This window comes from Dermacentor silvarum, chromosome 3, assembly GCF_013339745.2.
Source record: "Dermacentor silvarum isolate Dsil-2018 chromosome 3, BIME_Dsil_1.4, whole genome shotgun sequence".
Lineage (NCBI taxonomy): Eukaryota > Metazoa > Arthropoda > Arachnida > Ixodida > Ixodidae > Dermacentor > Dermacentor silvarum.
The window spans coordinates 157,194,388-157,220,420 of NC_051156.1; the positions used below are offsets into that span (position 1 = coordinate 157,194,388).

General features: G+C 45.6%; 1 protein-coding gene across 1 annotated transcript in view; it reads right to left on the reverse strand.

The window, feature by feature from the left end:
* LOC119445959 (uncharacterized) overlaps window positions 1-25,207 on the reverse strand; it is a 76,751-nt gene extending 51,544 nt beyond the window's left edge. The window contains exon 1 of the mRNA XM_037710261.2: window positions 24,796-25,207. Coding sequence (XP_037566189.1) covers window positions 24,796-24,855 — 60 coding nt within the window. The 5' untranslated portion in view covers window positions 24,856-25,207. The remainder of the gene's footprint in view (window positions 1-24,795) is intronic.
* Between the last annotated feature and the right edge of the window lie 826 nt (window positions 25,208-26,033).

A 26,033-nucleotide genomic window follows, 5' to 3' on the forward strand; every position in this document is an offset into this window, starting at 1 on the left:
AAGGGGCCAGATTCGCACAGCTTTTCTTTCGTAAGTTCACTTTGCCATTGGCTGACCACCTGCGCTAATGATACGTATGGCATCCCGATTGGCTAAAATTGTTTCTTGCGAAACATTCTGGCGTAAGAAGTTTTTGTGAATTTGGGCCAAGCTGTCAAAAAGAAATCGTTAGCAGAAGTGACCGAGAGCGTACAGCAGTCGCCTAAACGTCGGTCATTGCCTAGGCCATGTCCGAAACATTTTCTGCAAAACAAAAGGAGTTAATTATGAAGATGTCCAACTTACAATTGAAACTTTACCATCTCCCTGAATGCTACATAGCGAGTGCGCTGCACATCACAAACGCTTTGGGCTCTGTAGTTCAACGGCAGCGCTGAAATGTCGCAGCGCGCGCGCTCTGCTGCATTCGAGCGTTACCGTGGTAGTACAGGCAAGTGTCTAGAAATTTGCAAGTGCAAAGGCAGTTGTTCAGTACAGGCGACATTGCCGTTATTGTTTGATGTTTATTACTACCCCTGATAAACATCACACTGCAATATGCCGTCGCGTTTTTTGTAAATCCATAGTTGAGTAATCGCGTGTTTCAATGGCGATGTCTCCAGCAATTTCAAATATACGGCGTTAGAGAGCCAACAATAAATTTTACATTTGCGGAAAGCAGGAACCTATGGTGTATAATCGTGCGAAATAACCTAGCAAAAGGAACTAACCTTAGTAAATCTTTTTATATCAATATCTTTAGGTCAGTCACCAAGCTTCAGTTGCAGCAGTGAAGCCAGTAAGCACTCGTAACGTGTCCTCTCAATTGGGACGCGCACACTTGCACCTGCTTCAAGTTCTTTCTCTTGGAAATATTCCAAAGCACCAACTGACCACGTTGCACCAGTGCTGACAGCTCTAAGAAACTTCTTTAAAAATTCGTCGGCCCTTCCCTTCCGTGAAGATGGTTAACCTGCGAAGCTCAAACGTGCTGCCCCGGTTTTTATCACTGGGTTAACCCCGATGGTTTCTTAAATTATTTCTCAATTATGAGGTTACACACACGTTCGGCTGCGACGGAGAGAACGACGTCACTGAAGGTATGCCCGCTGTCCGCCATTATCGCTTCCGTTCGATGTCTCGAGTTTGCTCGGCGGCGTGGTTAGCAGCATTCGCCCGCCATTGCCGCTTGCGATTCTTCGAAATTGAATTGCGTCAAAATTAAATCTGTCTGTTACGTAAGACAATGAATGACTCATACTCCCTTAAGCAACGGCTCATACCACCGTAAACGCTGGCTCCCCATTACGACGACAGAAGAGAAGTGAAATTCTACGCTGGAATCATTAGCGGCAACGGAACCAGCTGTAGAAGCAGACGACGACGACGAACGCGGGAGCAGTGGCATGAGCGCGGCACCAGGCAACGAGCCAGCTGCGGAAGAACACGATGTCGCTCCAGCCAGTGCTGATGATGATAATTTTCTGTACACAGTCGACTTCGCCTAGCCGCATAGATTTCGCCTAGACATATGAACCTTCGCTTTAAAAAAAAAGTGAATTTCTCTCTGTGCCTCCTTCTGTTTCCTACGGAAATCAGTCGAATTACTTTGGCATTCTGTGCAAAAAGGACACAATATCACAGTAAGATAGAGGTTTGATGGAGTAAACAGTGGATGAACAAGGAATATCTTTGGAAAGGGGACTGCACTTCTACGCGGCAGCAACTGCTGTCCTTGGCAGCATTTATGGATGCGTGACTCACTCTTCCCTACCTTCAATAAAGGAGCTTGAGGAGAATACCGTAGTGTGCAGATTAGGGTAAGCGAAATCAGTAGTGGTTCTTCCAGAAACTAGGAGTGACAAAAGACAAAGATGTACACGTGGAAGCAGACGTTGTTAATCCGGTGGGCCTAAGTTTTCTAACGTTGAAACTTTGAAGAAGTTCCGTTGTCGCACTGTTGGCTCCACCTACATCGCTTGTTGAAACGCTATTGATGGGTAATTTGTTTGTGTCTTGCAGGAAGGTTTTAGAAAAATGTTTAAAAATTGTTTTTCTATTGCGATAGCAACTATATGGACACTCCAAAGAGGATTTCTGCCGTCGCCGTCGCCGTGAGGTTCCGTATGACGTCAACGGCGATGAAATCGTCGCCGCGCTCCGGACGCTGTATGTGCGAGTGAAAGGGCTCGAGGGACGCGCGCTTTCATGGGGAGCGAACTATAGTGAACTAGAAGACTTTCTAGTGGTGCGACCGGCGGCAGCTACGGCCAGCTCGGGTGAAGCGAGATGACACTGACGGCCGGCGAGGGCGCCACTGCGCCTTTTCCTAGCCTCCGGCACGCTCGTTGGCAGCAGTTGGCGGCACATGGCTGTGAGTGTTGTGGTTTTGCTCGTTTTGTGCGCGCGATGTTACTCGGATAACTTGACGTTATCTTCAGTATCTTGGCGTTAAGTAGTCAATGCAGTGAGAGGGATCTATATTGTACCAGGGACGAGGAATTTTGCGATGACATGGCGAAAAGAAGAACAGATTCCCACTGTTTCGCACCAGGCTGCCGCACCGGCTATCCGGGCGCGCCGAAAGCATCGCTGTTCGCCGCACCAAGAGACGACTCACTTCGAAGTAAATGGGAGAGAAACCTAAGAAGAGCAGACAAGAGCCTGACGGAATCATCAGCTGTGTGTGAGCATCATTTCGAAGCGCATTGCATATTGCGCGATTACGTTCATGTGGTCGATGGCGTGGAAGTGCGCATTCCGAGAGGCAAGCCGTCTTTAGCTCCCAATGCCATACCTACGCTGTTGCCGCAGTGCCCAGCCTACCTCTCCGTTAAAACCCCGAAACAGAGAACGGAAAGGAAGAGACCTGCATGTTCGGTTCCACTTCGAAGAAAGAAGCCGCGCCAGGACGTCAGAAGCGCTGACTGCACTAACAACGAACATGAGGTGCTTGAAGAACCTGAGTCTGCAGAATCCTCGCCTTTCAAGTTTCAGACCCTACGTTCACTAGCACCATCGCCGAGGTGGTGCCGCATTGAAGATGATAGTGTCGGCTTGATTTTCGCGACGTCTTCGTTGAAGAAGCAAGGAAGGCTTGTTATTTGTCATGAGCGAGCTGTCATTTTCAAAAAACCGACAGGAGACGAAGTTTCTGCTGCCATTTATTGTCAAGGTGTTCTGTGCTCAGAAAAAACAATCGCCTCCGTTGGCGACGCTGCAGCTGTACTGGATGACGCCATGGCAATGTGTGTTTGCAAGGGAGCAATGTCGGACAACGAATTCAGGCAAATGTTGCCCGTTTTGACGGTGAAGCAGCAAGCAGCGACATACACCAACGGACTGTACGTCTTCAGCGCCAAGTGCTCCGGGAAAGTCTTGTCCGATGGTAAGTTCGTTCAAGTACTTTGATCTACAAGCGCCGCATGTATTTATTGTCCGGGTATTTAAACAATTGTGTTTCTTTCGTGTACAGGACTTATTTGCCCAGAGTGCAAGTCGCATCGAAAGCTATTGTTGACCAGAAAGTCGTGCCAAAAAGCTCATGTGCCTAAAAAAGGAGCCCTTGCCCAGCGCCTGAAGCTTCAGAGGCAAAAAACCAAGCGTTTGAAGAATAGCGCCACTGCATTGAAAAATCAACTGAAAGCAATGTCAGCTAAAAACAAAGCCATCACCGAGGAGGAATTTACCTCTAGGATAGAAGCCCTTCCTCCAAAACAGCGTGAAGCAACACTTCACATGTTTAAATCGGCGTCACGAAAAAGCGCAAAAGGCATGAGATATTCGAATGAATGGGTTTTGGAATGTCTTATAATGAAAATGAAGAGCGCCAAGCTTTACGAGCACCTGAGGAAAGAAAATATTCTGTCACTGCCAAGTAAAACAACATTGCGCAAATATTTGAAGTCGTACAGAACAGGGTTTGGCTTCTCCCCAAAGATTTTCAATGTGGTGAGTGAAAAGACAGCCACAATGGAGGAATACGCATGCCATGGTGGAATTATTGTAGATGAAATGCACCTTTCTGAGCATCTTTCTGTAACAACTGCCGGCCACATAGATGGTTTTGTGGATCTAGGTAACTTTACATCTCCTAAAGATAAACACACACCGTGTGACCATGGAATGGTTTTGATTTTTGTACCGTTCATTGGGAAATGGACTCAAATTCTGGCAGCGTTTGCAACAAGAGGAAATGTCAATGGAGGTACCTTGACCAAGATCATGCTTGAAGCCATAATTTTAGCAGAAAAAGCAGGCCTGAAGGTGGACTTCATCACATCAGACGGTTCAAGTTGGAACAGACGCATGTGGACGCTAATGGGTGTCAAGGCCTCCTTGAATGAGATCAAGTGCAGTGCACCACATCCAGTAGACGAGCACCGTCAGCTCTACTTCATATCAGATTTTCCTCATCTCCTCAAGTGCCTTCGAAACCGGCTGGTATGCTTGGATTTTCAAACACCGAACGGTCAAGTAAGTACCTTAATCAATGAAAATAACGTGCTATTTAACCTACCACAATTGTTCTTCCAGTCACTCTAACTTTCAGTGGATTATCATTGCTTTGGTTATGTGCAGGTGACTATGCGAGCTATTCGCAAGGCTTTGGAACTGGATGGCAGCAAAGTTACCCTGCAGGCTATGCATGGCATCACATCCAGCCATACAAACCCTAACAACTTCGAGAAAATGCGAGTTGGCTTGGCAGTCCAGCTCTTCAGTGAAAAAGTAACACATGGGCTTCAGCTGCACAAAGCCAGGCTGGAAGATCTGTGTGGTAGCATAGCAGCAACAATTCACTTTTTTGAGTAAGCATTGCATAATTTTATATTTACCTAATTTTGTGCTACTGTAACTCTTTGCAGCTTTCTTAGCTGCACATACAGCTCACTGAAACATTTTTTGCAGGACCATACATGGCGTCATAGAAGTCATGACGTCGCGCTTTCCAGCTCAAGCACTCCGTCCCAACTCTCGATCAGCTGAGAAGCTCAACTCCTTTCTAACCTTTTTGTCAGAGTGGGAACGCCACACAAATGGGCAAAGGGGCTTTCTCAGTCAGTCCACGGCAACAGGACTGCGAGTAACACTATCCAGTACCTTGTCGCTGTTGAAGTATTTGACTGAAAATGTAGGTTTCAAGTATTTGATGACAAGCAGGTTGAGCCAGGACCCTGTCGAACATCTGTTTGGAATCGTTAGAAAGTCGTCAGGTTGCAATACCCACCCGACACCTCAGCAGTTCATTGCTACCGTGAACTGTCTCAGCTTCAGCAATCTTGCGCATTCTGTTTCAAGGGGAAACTGTGAGCCTGCTGCTCTCAGTTCACTCTTGAACGCAGATGCTGGTGAGCAGAGCACTTGCACTGGGAGGCAGAAGTTGATTGACAGGTTTCTCGATGATGGAAACCTAGATGCCGCAGATGCCTTACTCAGTAAGGTTGCGCCAGATCATTCTCCTGTTGTTGTGGCATCAAGCGATCGCAGACTTATCTTTTACATTGCCGGTTATGTCGCAAGGAAGTGCATTCTCAAAACTGGTTGTGAACAGTGCATTAACCTTCTTTTGCTCACCAAGGAGGCAGCTGATGATTTGAAGATTGCTGAGCTTGTCCGTTTGAAGGACAATGGCGGTCTACTTTATCCTGCAGGAAAGCTGTGCAAATTTGTGGCCGACCTCGAGGAGTCATTTACAACGTGCTTTAGCCTTTTAGAACTGCACTCTGAAAGCGTGCTTGATGTGTTAGACCTTGTGAAGAAAAAGCAACAAACTACGCTCGGATGCCCAGAACATGGTGAAGCCATAGCTGCTGACGTAACTGCATTTTATTTAACCACACGACTGCATTTCTTCACGAAAAGTATCAATCGAGCTAACGACAAAAGGCGGCAGGCATCAAAGCATTTAAAGTTGAGTAGGTGCTAAATGAGTGTCTACATGAAAGCTGTTGATCATGACTGTGAAGAATTTTCCTGTCATTATTTTTGTAGTGAAGTAAGTTGTCAATAAATTATTGAAGTGTGTTTTCATGTGAACATGGCTGTGGTGTCATTTTTCATAAGTACGCCTAAATCAAACCGCCATAATCACCAAAAACCTTCGTGGCCATAACCCTGTTGTTAAAACAATGATGGAAAAGGTCCTACTGAGTAAAAGTATGCGGCAAACTTTGCGCCCATTAGGTCATCAGGGGGGACTCGTGCGCACGACTATGATCATGCGAACAGTTAGCTTTGCACGTCTTCAAAACGGTACGTCGTTGTTTGGTGGCATTTATAACCAAAAAACTACTTTCGAAGTCAAAGTTTCGCTGACAACACGAAAATCGGAATAGTGACGTGGCCTTCGTACACGCCTTTTAAATGTTTAACAACGCTAGCCATCAAAACCTGTGGGCTTTCACCAGTGAGAAGGATGTAACCTTCGAATAGAATTGATAAATCAGCTGAAAAACGCGAAATAACAAGCAAAATTCTAAAGAATGCCGCGAGGTCTCGTCCTATGAAAAGTTGCAGTGGCGCCATCTCGTGGCGTCAGTATGAAAACGGCTCGCTCACGCCTCGCTGCTCGCGCCACTAGAAGTCTTCTAGTTCACTATAGAGCGAACGCACGTCGGAGAGCAAACGCGCGTTCTGCGCCGTGCTCCCTGAAGGGCTGCAGAATTAAGCGTCCCTTTCCTCCTTTCCATATATATAGAGAGCAAACGCGGCTTTTTCCGTCGCGCGAAAGGCTGTGGGGGGACGGGTGGGACGGAGCAAAGGCGACGTTTAGCTTCGGCACCGAATGCGTATTTATATAAAAACGCCGCGCGCGCGTTCGGTGCAAACGCGGGCAAAACGCCGACGGCGTCGGCAACAGTTCTCCGCGTTGCTGGTGCTGCTGCATGTCCAAGTTTATACAGCTGATAAAACTACTATCCTTACTCCGTATAGCTCTCCGTACAGCTCTATTAATTTGCTATCGCAATTGATGCTTCACCTTTCGGATGAAACTGCGACAACTTTTTGTTCTGTTTAAGGCTCGCCTTTCGTTCGACAAGTAATAGCAGGATGGCCACAAAAGAAAACAAAAACAGTAACCGGAGAACACAATCGACAAATTTATTTGTGGTTTTCCTTCCTGCCTGCCGTCTCTCTCTTCTGGTTTTGTGTGTAAAATCTGTCACGGCATGAATCATCTACAGGCTAATAAGTTAAACAACAAGCGGTATCACAAATACGACAGCAAAGAATATGTTTCATTTAGTCATAAATCCAGGAATGGCGAGAACTCTGTAATATGTCTAGAACAATGGGCAGCCCTGCGGTCTCCTTAGAGAATATTCTTGGATTGTGTCCTCCTCGAAAAATGTAAAGGGTATTTCGTGCTGTGCATAATTTCGTTTTCGTGCAACTTTGGTGTTTGAAAATGCTTTCATTGTAGATGCGTTTAAACTTTATTTTTATTCCTATTTTATTTTCTTCTACTTTCTAGTTACTGTGCACTACTTTGGACTTATTGTTATTATTTTGTTACCGCCTAACCGAACGTTACGATCACGTCTCCAACAATATTTTTCCACGGATGTCAGTATTTGTCGAATAATTTTGATCAGAAATAGCTACTTCACTCATATATAGATGAAATGGAAAAGCCGAAAGCACATGATTCCGACCTCTCCATCTGAACGTCAGCTTAAATCTATCTTACGTCGAATACAACAAAATTGACAGTCACTCTAGCATATGCCATAAGGGGTGAAGACAAAGGCCTGCGCGCTCAAGAGACATTCATCAAATCACTTGACATTCTCATCCGAATGCGTTGTCACTACTTAGTTTTTTTGCGACCGAAGGTTGCACGCTCGAGTGCCTTAATTGACGCTACCTTAATTAACATCGCCCTAATTAACATCAAAGGTCGTGGGTTTGACTCACACATCAGCTCGAGGGTTCGACTCCCACCGAAGTTCGTGAGCTCGAATGCCTTAAATAACTCCAGCTTAATTAACACGATGACGATAGTGACCATGCGCACCATCAGAATTCTTGCGTGAGCTTTTGTATATTGCTAAGACGTGATTCCGGGTCGGTGTAGCAAGTGAATTATTACATCGAGTCGTCATCGTGTACGATTTCACTTCGATGATATGGTCTTCGTTCAAGGACGTTGAAGGTCGACTGAACTATGAGACATTATAAGGCTTTCGTCTTAATAAGCGCCAACTTTAGACAGGACGGTGCGGCAGACAAGGAACAGGTGCTCTCTATATTTAAATTCATAAATCTCGTCAGCAAGGAATTTATCAGGGTAGTACAGACATACGAAGGCACGTGTATCCATGATGAGTGGAAGTAGCGAAGAACAACCTTTATTTTTTGCTTAACTTTTGGTCCCAGGTACAATGCAAGCAGGATGCATAGAATGGATGCGGCGTTCTGGAAGCAACAGCGCACAACTTGGTCTATGGCAGTGCCTTTGCGAGCCATTTGTGCTAAGGATAGTAATTGTGCAGCAGCATTTCTGGCAACTGTGATTGCGGCGTTTCGGATGTTTAGTATACGGTTCGCCTTGACATGATCGTAGTAATAATAGCAACTTGAAATTACTACGCGCACGGCAGGCAATTCATTACGAGAGGTTGGAAACGCGTTCCTCCTGAAATGCTTCTGGAGACACATGCACCAGGTGCCGCTGACCGAACCCGGCGTTAGTAGCTCGAGTCACAGTTGAACACTCATGACTAATGCTTGCACGTGACGTGCGTAAATGAATAGTTAGGTTGTGCCGACACAGTTTACATTCCATATATTTTGCACGTTCGTGTGATGTAGGTGCACGGTGAAACTCGCAGTGGGCTTTCCTATGACGCTCTAACGTTTTCCCGTTCCGGTACTTTAGACTTTCAACACCCATTGTAATATTGCTTTGCTTTTAAATGCGTAGCGTCATGCTTCAATTTCACGTGTGAGAGGGGCTGAGATCGGAAAACAGCCTCGTGAGACACTTTCATGCTTCGTAACAGCTTTCAGAACCGATGGTAGAGTTGGCGCTCATTTGTAGCGCTGGACATTGTTTAGGGGTATGAAAGCGAGCAAGCGATGCAGAAAATTGACTAGAACGGAAGACAGATGGCAAATACCCTGTGTTGAACGGGGCTTCTCTTGGCTGGGAATGCTTCTAGTCTAGCTTGGTACAAAACATATTACTGCAACGGATAGTGCTCACAGAAGTGCGGAATGGAAACCGGAGAGAATCAGTCGGGCATACAAATGACAAAGAAAATGGGCGATGAGAGATGCCATGACTGAGGACCACATTATTTTATAAAAGCCACACTCTGAACTTAGAAATTAGCATAAGTGGTATAAAACACAGCGACAAGCCCTGAAGTTATGCTTCCAGGTGGTCTAGTTCCGCACATTGCAAAACAACAAAGGGCCGCCTGGCTCACACGTCGCCTCAATGAGACTTCACGTGCCATCTTGTTTAACTATATTCACAGCCCACTGACGCCATTTGCTTAGTCTATGCAGTCGTGTCTAATTGCACAAACTACAGCGCCAGGAGGCTTGTTGCATCACCGTTGTTTTTTCTTCTATATAGAATTTTGAAGCACGTGCACTTCCGGTAAGTGCCACAATGCTCTATACGAGCTAAGTGCCATTGCCACAATGCTCTATATGAGCTCAAGTCGTTACCCTGTAATCGCTGAACAACTCATTCTTTGTGTGCAAGCTGGCGGCCCCTTCCGTTGTCAAAATTTTCATTTTGTTTCAAATAAATCAAAACACAACTTGTCTGTTCTGTGGAGCATTTGGTTGTGCTGTCAAGGAAGTAAATAGCACGAGCACCTTTCTGTGACACTCGCAATGGCCCCCTTCGTATTCTCCGAAGCCTGCCATTTCTCATTCAGTAGCACCGGTCAATTGTAGTATGCCACCCGCATGCAAGGACATATTTGCCGATGCGTGCACTCCTATTTCAGGCATTGGGAGCTTTCAAGTGATGCGTCTGCATATCGAAGCAACGCACTTAGCCAAAATGAGCTTGTTGTATTGCAAATGTACCAGCTCTGTGGTCGGTGATCAAAGTCTCATTCGACGTCTGGCTGCTACATCAGGAAAGCTAGTCGTTGCAACAACAGTATTCCAGAAAGATAAAGATAAAACAATGGTACGATGCACCATACAGGGATCGATATGAGGAAATTTATTCTCATTCGTGTGCGTGGTGCCAGGCGCTAACTTATATTGCTAATGCCATACAACAAACAAACAAGAAATAAATGTTATCAGGGCACGTGACTGACCTGATAACCTACATACGTCGTGTTCATCGCTTGGATTATTCGAACGACGACACGGATGCACAATATCTTGTATACAATACGCTACAGCTATGCATGCTCGGAAAATTCCTTATAATACAAATACGTGAGGTATTCGAGGTGCATTCCTTTAGCGAGTGGCGCAAGCTTTGTAAACGCGTGAAAATAATAATTATCGTTCACTCATATAACGACAACTTGCTATACTGTACTTTACAACCGGAGCCTGCGCACAGCTTCCCTTAATTTGGACACCTTCAATTGCGTTGACGTTCCCAGTTCTGAGTTCTGTGACCGAATCTCCTGGCAACGTTTGCATTTCGGTGGAGGCGAAATGCAAAAACGCCCGTGGGCATGAGTTGTAGGGAGCGTTAAAGAACCCCAGGTGGTCAAAATTATACCGGAGCCCTCCACTACAGCGTGCCTCATAATCAGAACTGGTTTTGGCACGTTAAACCCCTGAAAGAAGAAGAACATTTATCTATTCTACTTCTTCAAGAGAAGGTTGCTTCAGTTCTACACATATAGGAAGCGCACATTTAGAGTGTTTCTACACATACCTGCACCTCATGCACTACTTGTACTACCAGCACATTAAAATATTATATTTGTTATCGAATACAATAGTCCTCACAATGTCCTGTACCGTGGTCAAGTTGGTCGCAGTTTGACAAGCTTGATCATGTTGTCACATGTGGCTTGTGCATTTGACCAGCGCTGAATATTTGACCATCTAATCAAATAGTAATTTAATTGATATTTTTGCGAAAGCTCGTTGAGCGTTTACTCCACAAAACGAGCTCATTAGCGCTGCCTGACTACCCTACAGCTGCATCTGGCCAGGCTGACCTTTTCAAAGCGAAATTTTTTGGGGGCATGTAGCGCCCACAGAAATAGCCAATTGGTTACGAATGAAATTAGCTAAAATAGTGAGAATGCTTCTATTAAAAACTTATTTTACATAAAGATTTCTTCCTAGTTAGGCAATTATTATTATTGCTTGATTTGTAAACATATACAAAGGAAAGAGAAAGTGAGGAGCAAGGCTGGCAACTGCCACCAGAAGGCACACAATGCCTGCCTACTCTTCAGAAAGGAGGAGACAAACATAGAAATGAAAGACAGGAAGGACGGGAGGAAAGAGGAAAGAAAGAGCGAGATCACAAATCTCAAAGAAAAAAAAAGTACAACATACAGTAGGGCCCGTCCCTTCAGGCCACGCTACTTAAGAATGTAAAATAAAAGAAAAAGTTAGGAGAGGCCGACCAGGAAAATGCATATTAATTAAAAATTAAATTATGGGGTTTTACGTGCCGAAACCACGATCTGATTATGAGGCACGCCATAGTGGGGGACTCCGGAAATTTGGACCACCTGGGGTTCCTTAACGTGCACCTAAATCTAAGTACACGGGTGTTTTCGCATTTCGCCCCCATTGAAATGCGGCCGCCGTGGCCGGGACTCGATCCCGCAACCTTGTGCTCAGCAGCCCAACACCATAGCCACTGAGCAACCACGGCGGGTGGAAATGCATATTAGTCCACAACCATACTCAAATCCTGTCCCATCTGGTCGCATGGTTTGTCAACCGCAAGACAATTAATCGTCGTCAAAGGGTGGTGCCGGCTGGGAACCACCTTTTATTTTGCATTAATGGGCATGTCTATATTGACGTCAAAACTATTAAATTGTGCAGGGTAAGAGTATGGCACGCAATTTCAAAGAAACTTTTTCCTGTTCTGCTCATCTTCTCGAACATGTGTGCTGAAAGGTACGAGCAATGACTCGGAGGTTACGACATGAGATGACGGTAGGTTCTGGGACAGTAGCCACATGCGTCGTTAGATGTGAAGGCCTCAGGGCATTGTGGGTGCTCCTCAAGCCGCCTGCCCTCACCGGCTTCCTTTTCCCTTGATGCGCAGCTCCGAATGGCGACGCCGTTAGTGATCTTGGCTTCCTTGGTTTGCCCTTTCATCTTTTAACTTCCTCCCGCCTTGACCGGGTAGCAGGCCAAGCGTACATTTTTTTTATCTCGCTGAGTTTTCTTCTTTTCCCGCCCTGTCTTTCTGCTGAGAAGTACATTGAGCGTCTTTGGCGTCACAATGAGAGCGGCCGTGGGGCACCTGAGGAAAACAGTAAGTGCATTTATAAGCACTTCCACACCGATACGCTCATATGTCTGGCATTCTTAAACAAGCGCAACGCGGTCTTCATTATGTGTGTGTTGGTGGACGTAGGAATCAGCCAGGCGAAATTCAATAGGTTCGCCTGCAATTTAGAGTGGACGTAGAGCGTATGAGGGTAAGATATATACGGACTGTAATGTGTTCGAAACGGTGGCACAAAAACTGTATGAAAATAGCGAAAGGCACAGCATTTCCAGTTGGATACTGCAGAACGGCGGCTTTGCGAATGACATTTCAATGGGAGAGATTGTGAGGTGGCGCGCAGTGACGTTCTTTCCGACTGTCACAATCTTGCTGCGGGCGCAGTTGCGCGCAGTGTCTAAGCAGATGGGCGGAGCTTGGCGAAGTAGGAGCAGGTGAGGCTTTTTCAGACGACGAGCACGGTTTTACTGATAGCTTAACCAGCTTCGATGTTAAAATATTCCCAACGTTGTTCTGCATGAGCTTCTAAGGAATTCCCGTGTGTCTTTGTTTTTTTTTTACTGAATAAAAGCTAAAACAGAGAATTCTGTTTTCTAGAGTTTTCCCTTAAGTTTATTTATCCACACAGGCCCGCTTTAGTACACAGTTATTTGCTCTCTTTCTTAATTAACGATTCACATATTTTCAATTTCACTAGAAAAAAGCCCTTGCTACCCACATTCGCTAGCAGATAGACATTTCAGCAGATACGTAGCTTTGACTGCGCAGCACGTGTCAGGTTGCATACATGCCGACAAAAAAAAAGAAAAGAAGCAAAGGAAAGACTTTCGGCACGGCATTGCAATATGCAACGAGTGCTCCTGCTAAGAATTAAGCATTGTTCCTCCAAGCTAAACATTTTACCTAAGACGTCCCGAGAAAAGGCACATTCGTTAATGTTTTATACTGGTCAAACAAAGAGAGTGGCCAGTTGCATGTTCTCGGAATCAAGGAAAATAGGAGAAAATGTTTGAAAATAGATTGTTTTCAGGTGTAAATGTCTATGACTTCTTTGAAGCACGTGCTCTAGGGGAACAATTGAAGTTGAGTTCAAAGTTCGTTTCGTTTAGCCGTGAGCTCTTTGAATAAACGTGAAGTTGCATTTTAGCCTTGAATATATTCAACCCTAACGCACCGAGATATGTCAATGAGAGTAGTACAGAAGCATGACGAGGAGGGTCGTTGAATTACAGCATATTTGGTTAAGAACTACGAGTACACCACTAGTATTAAAGAAACGGCCCACATGACAATAAAACAACTACAATTTCCTGGCGTCAATTGCGTGCGTTTATTCTGTGCTTTCCATTAGGCCCAAGGCATTTAATTACAGAATAGCGACAACCCCTTAGAAAAGTGTAGAGACAACGAGTAGGTGCAAAATGGAAGTGTTATTGACAGCGATTCGCAACTGCTTTGGCTAAGAAGTGAAAGGATTGAAGAGCTAATTGCATTAAAAGAAACTCGGCAAACAAGAATCCAATTCAACAAAGAGAACTTGCACCTCTATTTCTAATTCCAATCTTAACTATGACAATTGTAGATTGTTGTAATGCTGCGCTCCTGAAGTGGCATCATATCACCTGGCGCCATCGCCTCAGCAAATTAAGGTCTCCCGATACAGTTGACGATAGAGTGGCACTGCTCGAGCTCGCTTTGATATGTCAGGTTGGCAACATTTACAACTACTGCACAGATAGTAAGCTCTCAATCAATTGACCGCGAGGTTCTATTGCTCGCTCATCCTGCCCCAACTGTCTGTTGTGTTGCGGAACTCTACTTTGGGCACTTTTCCATTAGTGCCCGTGCAGTCGCCGATAGCACTGCGAACATTAGTGCACCTTTCTTGTCTCCTTTTCGAGTAAGAGCCTGCCGACTCATAAGGGACCATCAGTAAAAGAAAAGGCGTGCAAACATGAGAAGCGCATGGTTTTTATCTCTGATATTTTTGGCGTCTCGCATCGATTGAATCGGGAATCGAGCACCGATGCACTTTCTTCTCCATTGTTTCTGAGAGTAATTGTTTGATAGCACTAGCACTGCTTGACACCAAGTGCTGATATTTCGAAATGCAGTCAGAGGCCTAGCAACTAATGTATCCAATCTCCGCTCGTTATTCAAAGCGCCTCAGAAGATCAATACATCTCAGCAGGGGGGGAGGGTATGGACTGCTTTTAGAATCTCTCACTTTAAAAAAAATATTCTTTCTCCTGCATAAATCACCCGGATCTTAAAGCAGAACTTGCATTCAACAGGTGCTATAACGAGCGAGGATGCAACAACAGTAGGTTCTGGGCCTGGCGTGTTTTATTTGATATATTTTTCAGGAGCTTTTTTTCTTTGACAGATATTTGCAGAATATATTCTGGCTCAAAAACCAGCTGTTTCGCAATGCTGCGGTGTGCGTTTTATTATAATGGCTTGCTTAAGGTCTTTGAATTTTCGCCCTAATTTTCTTAGCTTTTACGTGGTTTTTGTCGTTAGCAAGATATTTCCTGTTTTCTTCACATTTCTCTAGCTTTTTTTTGTCTTAGTTTCATGACAGCGTGATGTCACTGATGTTTGAGTTTCCCGAAACAAGCACAACGGAACAAACTTCATTCAGTTTTTAATGCATTAGCACTCTTGGGGTACTTCACACTCTTTCTGGTGGCTATCTGTCTAAGTATTCATCTTTGTTTGTATGGAATCGTTTTCCCACTTACCTGGGTCATGGGTAGTTCAAGATCGAATAGGTATGGCGCCATGCTTCTGTGTGAGGCAACATGGTTCGAAACCAACCATTTTTGGTCACTGCGTATTTGGCAATCTTTACTTACATTCTGCTCTTCAATTAACTTATTTTACGCGCCTACGTGGCTTACTGAAAGATGCGAGACTGAGTAAGTACCGCTGTTCGAAGGAACTCTTTGACGTCGACCTGGAGCACTGGGTATGTGCCCCTCGGTCTGTGCTGGTCTTCAATGAACCTCTCTGATGCAAACTTGGATCACGAAAAGATCACGTAATGTCCACGATCATGAACGGAATCGAACCGACGTCACAAGGGTCCTTCGAGGACAGCAATTCGAACGCATTAGCAGGCTGCGCCACGAATGCAGCGCGTACGTGCGACTTTTCGAAGAAGGCCTTTTACCCCGACGCTTTAGCGATCTGTGTCAAGGATGCTCTGCGTATGTGCCGCTCTTCAATGAGGTTCTCGCCAACTTGAGTCCCTGAGTATGTGCTTTTCAGCGTTCGCGCGCGCCGGCTCGCCATTAATTTGGGACGCCACGCACAGGCTTCGCAGCGGCGGAACTAGATGGCACCGAGTGTTCTTATGGAAGCGCGGAAGAGGAGTACCCACTGCAGTGCACCCCCAAAAATAACTCGCTTCGACGGTGGCAATACGTTGTGGCGCTGTATTGATTCAATTCTCACACATTACCGTCGACAATCGTCGTGAGCTGGGTTCTGACGGTATTTTAGAGCGGAGCTCTTAGGTGACTGTTCCTGCGTTGACCGTCGGCCTCGGCGTAGGCCTCGGCGCAACTGGCAGAACGAACGAGCGGAGCACAGCGGAGGGTGAAAGACGGCGCTAGCGAAGAGAGCGCGGGGAGGAACGCGGAGAAGGAGGGTGCAGCAGTATCATGAGGAGAAAAGCTGGATTTTCCTAGGAAAGCATGGCGAAAGGGTGAGGAGGAAAACGGAGTTCCGCACGAGACGCGCACCACGGCGGTGACCCGCTACGAGTTGGCGCCATAGCAGCGTGCGCAGTCACCCGGTCGCCGATAACGCCATTGCTAAGGCATGCAGCGAGCACGTTCACTGATACCATATATAGAAAGAAAACGCTAGTGATAGCTTCAGACCCACTGCGCATGCGCAAGTTCGCCTGCGCCGCCACCGCTAGAGAATGCGCTCCGCACGAGCCACGCGTTTACGTGTTCACGCTCTCATTCTGAACAATGAGGGACGCAACCGGTGGAATTTAATATACCTAAAGAGCTGCGCTGAAATTTCGGACTAGGGAGTATCGTAATTGGCGGCGAATTTTTTTTTTTTTGTCTTCGAATTCCCTCTACGGTAAAATTTCCGTGAGTCTGTAAATGAGTGTGTTAGTGCGCGCGTGCCTGCGTGCGTGCGGGTGTGTGTGCGAGCGTTTATGTGTGCGAGCGCTCCTGAGTGAGTGAGTGTGCGTTTGTGTTCGTTCCGCAGCCACACCGGTGTTGTTTCACAAGCCAAAGATAGCCTGTGACGATGTAATGGCACAAAACGTAAGCATTATGTGCCAGTACATCGACGACTTCTTAATGACGCGCGGGCTCAAGCAGTACTCAATGTGGCATCCGTTAAGCAGTCGTGAATGAGAGAGGATAGAGTTACCTGAATTGTGCTATATATGCATATTTATGGATCTCCCGGCCATCATTTGGTGCCGATCAGCCGTGGTTGGGCTATGGCGTTGCGCTATTAATCCCGAGGTAGCGGGTTTGATTCCTGGTGGCCAAATCCATAGTTCGATTCAATAGTGGCTAAATTAGAAAATGTCCGTGTCCTTAGATTTGGGTGCATGCATGTTAAAGAATCCTAGGCTGACAATATTAATCCCTCTTACGACGCCCTTCATGATATCCTGTAGTGACGTTGTAGTGAAGGTGAAGAACAGTATAGGCAAAACTGTGAATCGATTTATTGGGCGAACCTGTGCCCACAAACGCAAGTGACACTCGACGCACAACTATAGCGGTGAGCACCGTCGGCGGTGGTCGAAATCTTACTCTGCGGGTCAAGGGCATGACTTTTATACCTGACGCGTCTAAGGTTCCAGCGTAATCGCTGGTGCCCGCGTGCCTTCCAGCAACTGCTACACAATTCGAGTCGCCCTTACAATCTGATTACAGAAGGTTCGGCGAGGACATACGCAGCAGATAGAATCAACTATAACCTTCGAGTAAGTTGCAAATCATGCAAGTACTTCTTGCGCTGAGTCATGACTTTAAATAGGCCCTGCACCACTCCTCGGGCTTGGTGAAACAACATTGTTCGCGGGTAGCATACGCTGCTGTGAATATCACAGCCAAGTTTTGCTGCCGTACGTGGTGCATGGAGCTCGCAAGCGGAGCGCGAAATGACCTTTCTTTCAAACGTACGCTCCCGTTTCAACAGAACCCTTGATCCTCACACTTTTCTGTTTGCTTTATTTCGTAATAAAGAACGTTCCTATACGCGGCTTCTATTGGTTGCTGCGGTCGGCTACAGCGCGGCGGCGGCGAGGTGCTGCCACGAGTCCACTGGCTAAGCGCGCTGTGGCTCGCTGAGGACCACCGCGTTTGGATTACGTTTAGCGCGTCGTAGGCACCAAAATCGGAAGTCGTGGCAGTCTACGTTAACATGCAAAATGAAATTTGAACTGCGCGCCACGGTGACATCTCGAAGGTGGAGCGTTGTAGCCCCGCCCGACTCCACCGTAGCCTTCGCAGTGCAAGGAATTGAAGAAGGAATGGGAGCACAGCGGAGGTCATGTTTGATTGCCAATCACACCTCTTCTGCGGAACGCATTGAAGTACTTTTTGCGGCAAAGTATTTCTGAAATGGCTTATTTTGACTTCAAACGCCGTTGTCCACTTCAATAAAAAGTGGTTCAGGGCCTCTTTAAGTTGTTAGCTGGTGCAATGCAGTAACAGAGAAAAGGATAAGTACACTTGTCACTATGGTGCTTTTGGCTCGTGAAACCGCGGATCCTTTATCAGCGAAAATGTTAGCTTATAGTTGGTCGGGATTTTTCATATCCGCGTGCGCTGACTCTCACAACAAATGTGGGCCGATCCCGGAGACTGCGCACAGTGTGCTGCTTCTCCAAGAGGCCTCACATGACGTCATCAGGTGGCATCATCTCTACATGAAGACGTTGTCGCGTGATGTCCCGTTTGTCAAGATGACATCATCAGATTATGTCAGTTGAAATCATCACGTGACGATTCCCTTATTGTTGTACATTCGAATTACAGTCCGAAGCAATCACGTCTGCAGCTTGTGTACTTTGTCGTACTTTGTGTAAGTCGTAAGGTACTTTGAAAAGTTGAATTAGTTCAATAATGCACTTACGCTTGGCAGAAGGTCTACAGGAATGAGAACGTATGCTGCTCTTCGGTACACGCGCGCGCCCTTGAGCTGCGTCGCTTGTGGTGTTGGCGCTTCTCCAACGTCGGCAACAGCTTTGCTGTACATCCACTTTCACAGGGTGGAATGGAGGCGCTTCTTACAGAATTTCTTATTAGTATGCAGAAGGCGTGTGCATTTTGGCCCGTTGGATCATGAAATGAGCCGAAACCGAGCAAAGAACAGGATGTAAGGGCCGTACTTTGGGCTGTCTGACCGTCCCTTGCACTGTACACTCTCAAAAAAGTTTGCACCCTCCGGGGCTTATCTCGTCCCAGAATGATAATCGTCATCTATTTTGCGCGCCTTTCTTTTCTTTAACGCTGTGCCCCGGTACTTCCAGCTCACGAACGAAATGCCCGTTATCAGCGCGACATAGCATTCTTGAGAGGAAAGTTGCGAGATCAGCGTTTTCAATAATAGAAATGCCAGCAAGGTAGCTGGCGATTATCGTTGTGGGACAAGGTAAGCCCCACAGGGTGCAAGCTTTTTTAAGAGTGTAAACCAATTTGCACGCTTAAAGGTTCTTAAGGGTCTACATTCGTCAGTAAGTAACACCCTTACACCCCTAAAGAGTGTACTAGGGTGAATTATAAACAGAAAGTACCCGTAAAGCTTCAAATTGATTTACAGTGTACGTCCTGTTCTTCGTGTTGTTTCTGCGCAATTTTTGATATCTCGGGAGTCGTTGGCGTGCTACGTGTGTATAACATGGTTTACCTTTTCATTAAACAACCCGTGAAGGAGTATTTGTGGCATATTACAACACGCCGGTTGGTTAGTTGGTGTATGATTTTGAAAATTATTGTGACGCAGCAATAAAGACCCGGACGATAGTAACGACACGCACAGTCGCACACACACAAAAAAATTGATTTGTTAATAAGGCGTCCTGCACTTGAACTCAAAACCCCGGCTTCGATTTCCGACACCGGAAGCAACATTTCTACCGGGTCATAGAGCGCTGATGAGGCGAGTATTGCGTGCTCATTGTAAAGGATGTATTTTATTCGACCTATCCAGATTTCTTTATAAAAATCCCATTAGCGTAGCAAGGGTGTGGCGTTTTTTCCAGATGAGTTCCTAGCCGCGGTGAACATAATTTCGAGCTCATAACGTAAGTTTCAAAAGGCTCATTAACAAATATTTGTTGCCGGATGTCTTTTATTAGAGCCTTCGGGGTAGTGTTTATATGGCAAATTTCGAAGCAGTCACATTTTAGTGCAACGCAAAAAGAAACTTCAAAATCGTACCTAATTTAAGATATTCATTAGCAAATTTCACCGTTCAATTCAGGGCAATATCGAAAACGAGCCTACCCCGCTGCTATGTCAGACGGAAACAGCCCGTGATGAAGTGCATGACGAAGTTCGAATGATGGCATGTCGGGGAAAATACTGACACACAAGTCGGGGCAGCTGTTTGCCAGGCAAGACGTGTCGCATCAGTATCTGCCACACCTCGCCACAGCGTTCAGTTTCAAACTTCGTCACCATTTTCCTCACAATTGAGGCGTTTCCGTCTTACGTAATTGCTGGGCTGAATTTCTTGCGCACCCGACGAGCTAGGTTTCGATGTTGCCTGGAGTGAGCGTTGAAACCCGGTCATGAATATCTCAAGCTAGGTGCCATTTTAATAATTTTAAAATATTTGGTTGCAATAAACTGTGACTGCCTCCATATCGGCCATATGAAAACTGCCCTCAAGGCTCTAACGAAACGTTTATTAGCAATTTTTTGGGCACAGGCCTTCTCAAACTCACATTGTTAGCATCGATGTTCGTCAGCCTCTCCTTGAAACTGATCTGATGAAGTGCCAGGTTGGCTACGCTTAGGTATGAGCCCTCTAGTGCGTGCTGCCGAAAATGGAGCTCCTATGGAGGCTCTCCTCCTGCTTACGCTGTGACTGTGCTATGTGTGCCCCGCAGGCCTGTGACTTCTTTATAAATTGTCTGCATATTTCTTTAAAAATTCGTCGGCACTTCTGCTCCGTGAAGATGGTTAACCAGCGAAGCTTAAATGTGCGGCCCCGGTGTTTATCACTGGTTCAATCCCGACGGTTCATTAAAGAATGTGTCAATTATGAGGTTACCCACAAGTTCGACTGCGACGGAGAGAACTAGGTCACTCGATGAATAAATTTCTCGAGTTTGCTCGGCGGCGTGGTTAGGAGCATTCGCCCGCCCATTGCCGCTTGCGATTCTTCGAAATTAAATTCCTTCAAAATTAAATCTGTCCGTTACGTAAGACAATGAATGGCTCATACCCCCGTAAACGAGGCCTGCCCATTACGACGACCAAAAAGAAGTGAAATTCTACGCTGGAATGATGAGTGACAACGCAGCCAGCCGTGGAAGAAGACGACGACGACGAACGCGGGAGCAGTGGCACGAGCCCGTGACGAGCACGAGCACGAGGGCAACCCGAGGGGCACCAACAAGCCAGCTGCGGAGGAAGACGACCACGTTCGAGCCAATGCTGCTGATGATAGTTTTCTGTACACAGCCGATTTCGCCTAGCCATATACGATTTCGCCTAGACATATAAACCATCGTTTTAAAAACGCACCGTGTATAACCTGACGCTATAATAATTATTCTAGAACATATCGCTTTAATGTATCTCTTATTGGCGTTATATTTTTTCCTGTCTTAACGCCAAGGAAATAATGAATTACTGGTTTTATTAAACAACAGCTATGCCCTGGTGACTTACGTTTGTAGTATTGTATACAGCAATTGGCTACTTAGATATATAAATTGAAAACCTTACTGTGTGTTCAGCTGTACTCGTTCAGTGCGACATAAGTCTCGAAGTATCTTTTCACTGCAGTTCATTTTACATTCCTATTCCAAATAGGAAGGGTCAGCAGTGTGGCGTGCAAATTTCTACTGGTACGACTAGACAATAAAACACTTTCGGGCTACTTCCCATCCTTTGATGCACAGCGATCTGCTCTGCAAACCAGGCTCAGCCTCTTAAATGGCAGACCACTCACGCAAGAACGGATTCTGGAACCTTGGCCTAATATTGGCCATCCATCCTTGGCCTTGGCCATCCGCAAGGCAACAAAAGTCCTACTGCACCTCTTGAAGGTGACTGGACTGCATAGAACCACTTGTAAATGTTTGCGAACATTACTCTACGTGCGTGTTGACAATGACTGCCCCTTTATTTTTTTCTCATCTTTCCTTCTTACCTGTTCCACCCTTTTTCACTCGCCTCAATTGTTGGGTAGCAGACCGCGCAAGTCCTTGGATAACCCCCGTGCTTCTTTGTTTCTCTCTCTCGCATGAGAAGTTTTCTATGTGCCCGTCGTCAATGAAACAACTGCGTAGTTAATTCAGCAAAGGTTGAAGTTTATATGCTACTAATACAACGCTGAAAACTCACGTTCCGGAAACAGGTAATTTAATGGGGCGCATTGCAATAAACTTAAAAACTGTAGCACGCAGACTGAAGACGTTGACTAAATGTCAAGCAATTTCTCCAGACTGTTCCTCCCAAATTCATGAGATCGCGCAAGACTTGAACATTAGCCCTCGCTTTCTAAGGTGAAAAGAAATATCACCAATAACTCGAAGCGAATTCAAGACATCTACGGAGAGATGCCGTGTTGAGATAGTGCATCTTCAAGATACGAAACTGTTACTTCTGGCTTGTGTTGTGCTAAAGCGAAGTCTCTTGATACGGAGGCACGGACACCGTGTCATAGGCATAGTGCATTGCGACCCCCACGTTTATGACATCCTGTAAATGCTTCCTGTTTAGACACCATTACTTTAATTAGAGACTTTAAGACGCCATTAATACATTAGACCTTAAAACACCATTAATACATTTAAAGGTAATGCAGCTTCTTTATTTTTGTTAATACCAGGATTTGAAATTTCGTTCACTGTGCAACTTAACTCATTAGTAGTATCTCGAATCGAGGGTGTCCTACCAGCTGCAGATTATTCTTATCCGACATCACGGCTGCGATGAAGTTATTCCAATGCCGGTATCCCCTTGAAAAGTGCACGCAGCATTCAGTAAATGCAGGTAAAGAATTACGGAGTATTAGTTTTGCTATCGCTTCCCAGCGCCTACACTCACATTATCCTTCCCTTCCGCTTTGTTTTCATTTTATTAACCATTCCGCTTATTTAACCCTTTGCGAAGGAGAGCAGAATACCTCTATGGATTGAATGTTGAGCATACCAGCGTCATGTGTCTCTATAAAGAAAACGTTTTAAAAATTTGGTTGTTACTATTTTTGTTCTTATTGTACAGAATTGCTCGACAGCGTCTTGCTAGTTTTCTGCAGTTCTTTGCTTTCTTCATATTATTTGTTTGTTCGAGGCAAGGTGATCATAAAGTAGGCCTTTTCAGGCATGAAACGCTTCAAAATTGACACTTATATATAAAAAAAGAAATATGTTGCCCTCGGAGTAAAGCTGGAAAACAATACCGTATGGATTTATACTAGTCATGGCGTTTGCAACCGACTCGCGCATTGAACACATGATGAATGGGCACATGTGAATAATTTCACCATGGCTTAACAGTTTAACTTCCGATAGCAATTTACATTTAGTGTTAGCACTGGTGAATACGGGCCTCTTAAGCATCTTGTGTATCAAATGGGCCACAGAGACATGCACTCAGTTGGCGTTGTATTTGCGATAACAAGTTATATTGCGTGCTTGCACTTGTTTGCGTCAAGATGTCGGAAACCTCTTGTGTGTCATATATACCTATTCATGCAAAAACTAAATAAAAAAAGAGTAAAAACGACCCAGAGGCGTGCATGGAAACCTTGCAAGCAGCAGCTCTCATTAGCCGAGTGAATTCTGGATGGCGCCCTAATACCGCGCTGCAATAGATACAGATGCTTCATGACAATTGCGTATTATATGTTCCTTGATAGGGCAAGTTCGTCAGCGTACAGGTCAAGTGGCAATATCTCAGCGCGAGCCCTACGTCAGCAACACCATGCGCAAGAGAAATAACACTTGCTGTCTCAAGTCAAATCAGTCACAGTTTTCTGCAAAGTAATTTAGTTTTTTCCACCTCTTCAAACAATCTAGCCATACAACGCTCTGATGTAGAGCTAACGTTTTATATTAAGGATATGGACAGCGCCCAAAAGCAAGTCCAAGCAATACACAAAGCAATGTTCTGAATTAAAAAAAATTTGATAGAACGTTCTACCAATCTTTATATGGCGCCCTAATTACTTACATGCAGCTTACTTTTAAGTAGTACAGGTACTACTACGAACAGGCTGCTGTCTGCGACGTTTAATTTTGTGATAGCATTATTATCGGTACAGATTTCATGCGCGCGATCACATAACGTTTATGTAATGACAGCGCTATTATCCACAATACAAGTGTAAGTAAAGTTGGCATTATTCGCAGAGCTCTTGACGGTGTTTATCGTGCGGAGAGACTAACAGTGTCCTGTTCTTGAAATATTGCGAAAATGACACTTCAGAATATTAATGAAGATTTTTGACGCCAGTTTGCGAAGAAACAAAGAAAATACAACAATTTAAACACAGTAACCGGCTCCTTCATGTCTAGACTTGTTAAAATCGATGGCATTTGATTGAATTTTGTAGAATTAGGTGGCAAGGCTGTGCCAAAGATAGTTTCAAAAGTGCGTCACCCACTGGACAACCATGAGGAGCAATTTTAAAATGCAATATATTTGTTCTTGTAGATATATAGTTGGAGCATGCACCAGAATTTTGTCTTCAGCGTAGCAAGTGCGAATGAAGAGGAGTAACGCTAATTATATAAGCACATCAGCTATATGTATACGATCACGTAAGATCTTTATGCGGCACCGCAATTAGTTTTCATGCACAGACTCGTGCAACGCCACTGGCATCATTACCTTAACTCGCACTAGTTCACTTGAATGTGCCGTATAAATTATCTTCAAGAAGGTACATATGTTGCACTAATTTATTGCTAAGTGCTATTTACTCCTTTGACTTGTCAACAAAATAGGCTGAAACATGAGGAACGTAAAAACCACTGCAAATGTCACACAGCACAGTGCTCGGGCACATTCGGCAAAATTTCATAATTCGAAGTTTTCAAAGAATTAGGAATAGTGGAGGTTGTGCGTTGTCGTATTTCTTTAACCTGCGTTACGTCTTCCATTGCACGAACGCATCAGTGACTTCATGCAGTCAAGCATTCAGAGCAGAAGACCACTTACGTTGAGGGCGGGGCACAGTGAAACGGTGGCCAGTAGGAGCACAGTGAAGACAGACGTCATGGTTGAAGACGCAATCGGAGTGCGGGCGGACACGCAGAGACACCTGTTTCTTAACTTCTAGCCTTCTTTGTTGGGACGTGAGTTTAATCTACGAGCTTTCTTTCGATACGAGGCGCCAACCAGGTTCCAGCGAGTTTCAAATAAGGGAACAGATTTTAGTTTTTGTCTTCAACAACTATTTTCTGCACTCTGAAGAAGCTCTTTGCCCTTCCTAATTCACGCTTCCCGGTTCACAGACTGCCCAACAATCAAACGCCGCGATAGGGTCTATCACCGTCCGCGGACTGATCGCACGTTTTTTTGTGACAACGCGACCCTTGCAGACGAAGTGAACAGCGAACGATTGGTAGCTTGCAGCGCAAACGCTGTGAGATTGGGGCTCGCGCGAGTGCGCGCTTATATGGAAGCGCGTTCCGGCAGCCACGTGACCGGGTGTTGGGGTGGCCAATCGACAGACGGAGAGGCGCCACGAGAGGTGAGTTGAAAGCGCCGGGAGTGCGGGGGAGTTCGGGGAGGAGGAACGCTTGAGAGAGGATAGCAACGGGAAATAGGGGGAGGGGATGGCGCCCCAAACGAAACTCCAATTGAACTCCTGCAAACGGAAGACAGCGAAATAGGGGAGGGATGGCGCTCATACTTCGGCCGCGTTGTCGAAAAGCTCCCTTTCCCGGCACAATTTCTTCGCCCTGCATTTGGAATATAGCGAAAGAGAAGAGAAAAATAGCCTGACAAGCCGGTGAAAGGCCCAATGGTGAACAATGGATACGGTAATAGAAAAATAGCATAAGTTTGGCAATCCCAGTTTCCAAGCGGTTTAACGCGGTCTCAGCAACGAACCCTGGATTAGCGACCCCTCTCAAATTTGTCCTGAGAATCAAGCATGTAGAATCAAACATATCACATCTGTAGGTTGTGGGTAAGTCGTACTCCACGATTTTTCTGGCGGATTTTACTTTGAGAAATTCAATTTTGTTCATTAACGCCTTGCGTCACGCGGTGGGCCTGCGCGACTGGGGTGTTTCGGGATGATTATTTCCGCCAACAACGCCGACGCGCCCGTGCCCACACCGACACCGACACTGACGCCGGATTTTCTGCGACACGGGGCCCTTAACGCTGTCGCGTTAAAAGAAGTAATGCAGTTATACAAGCTGGTGTGCTGCCTGGGAGTAATGCAA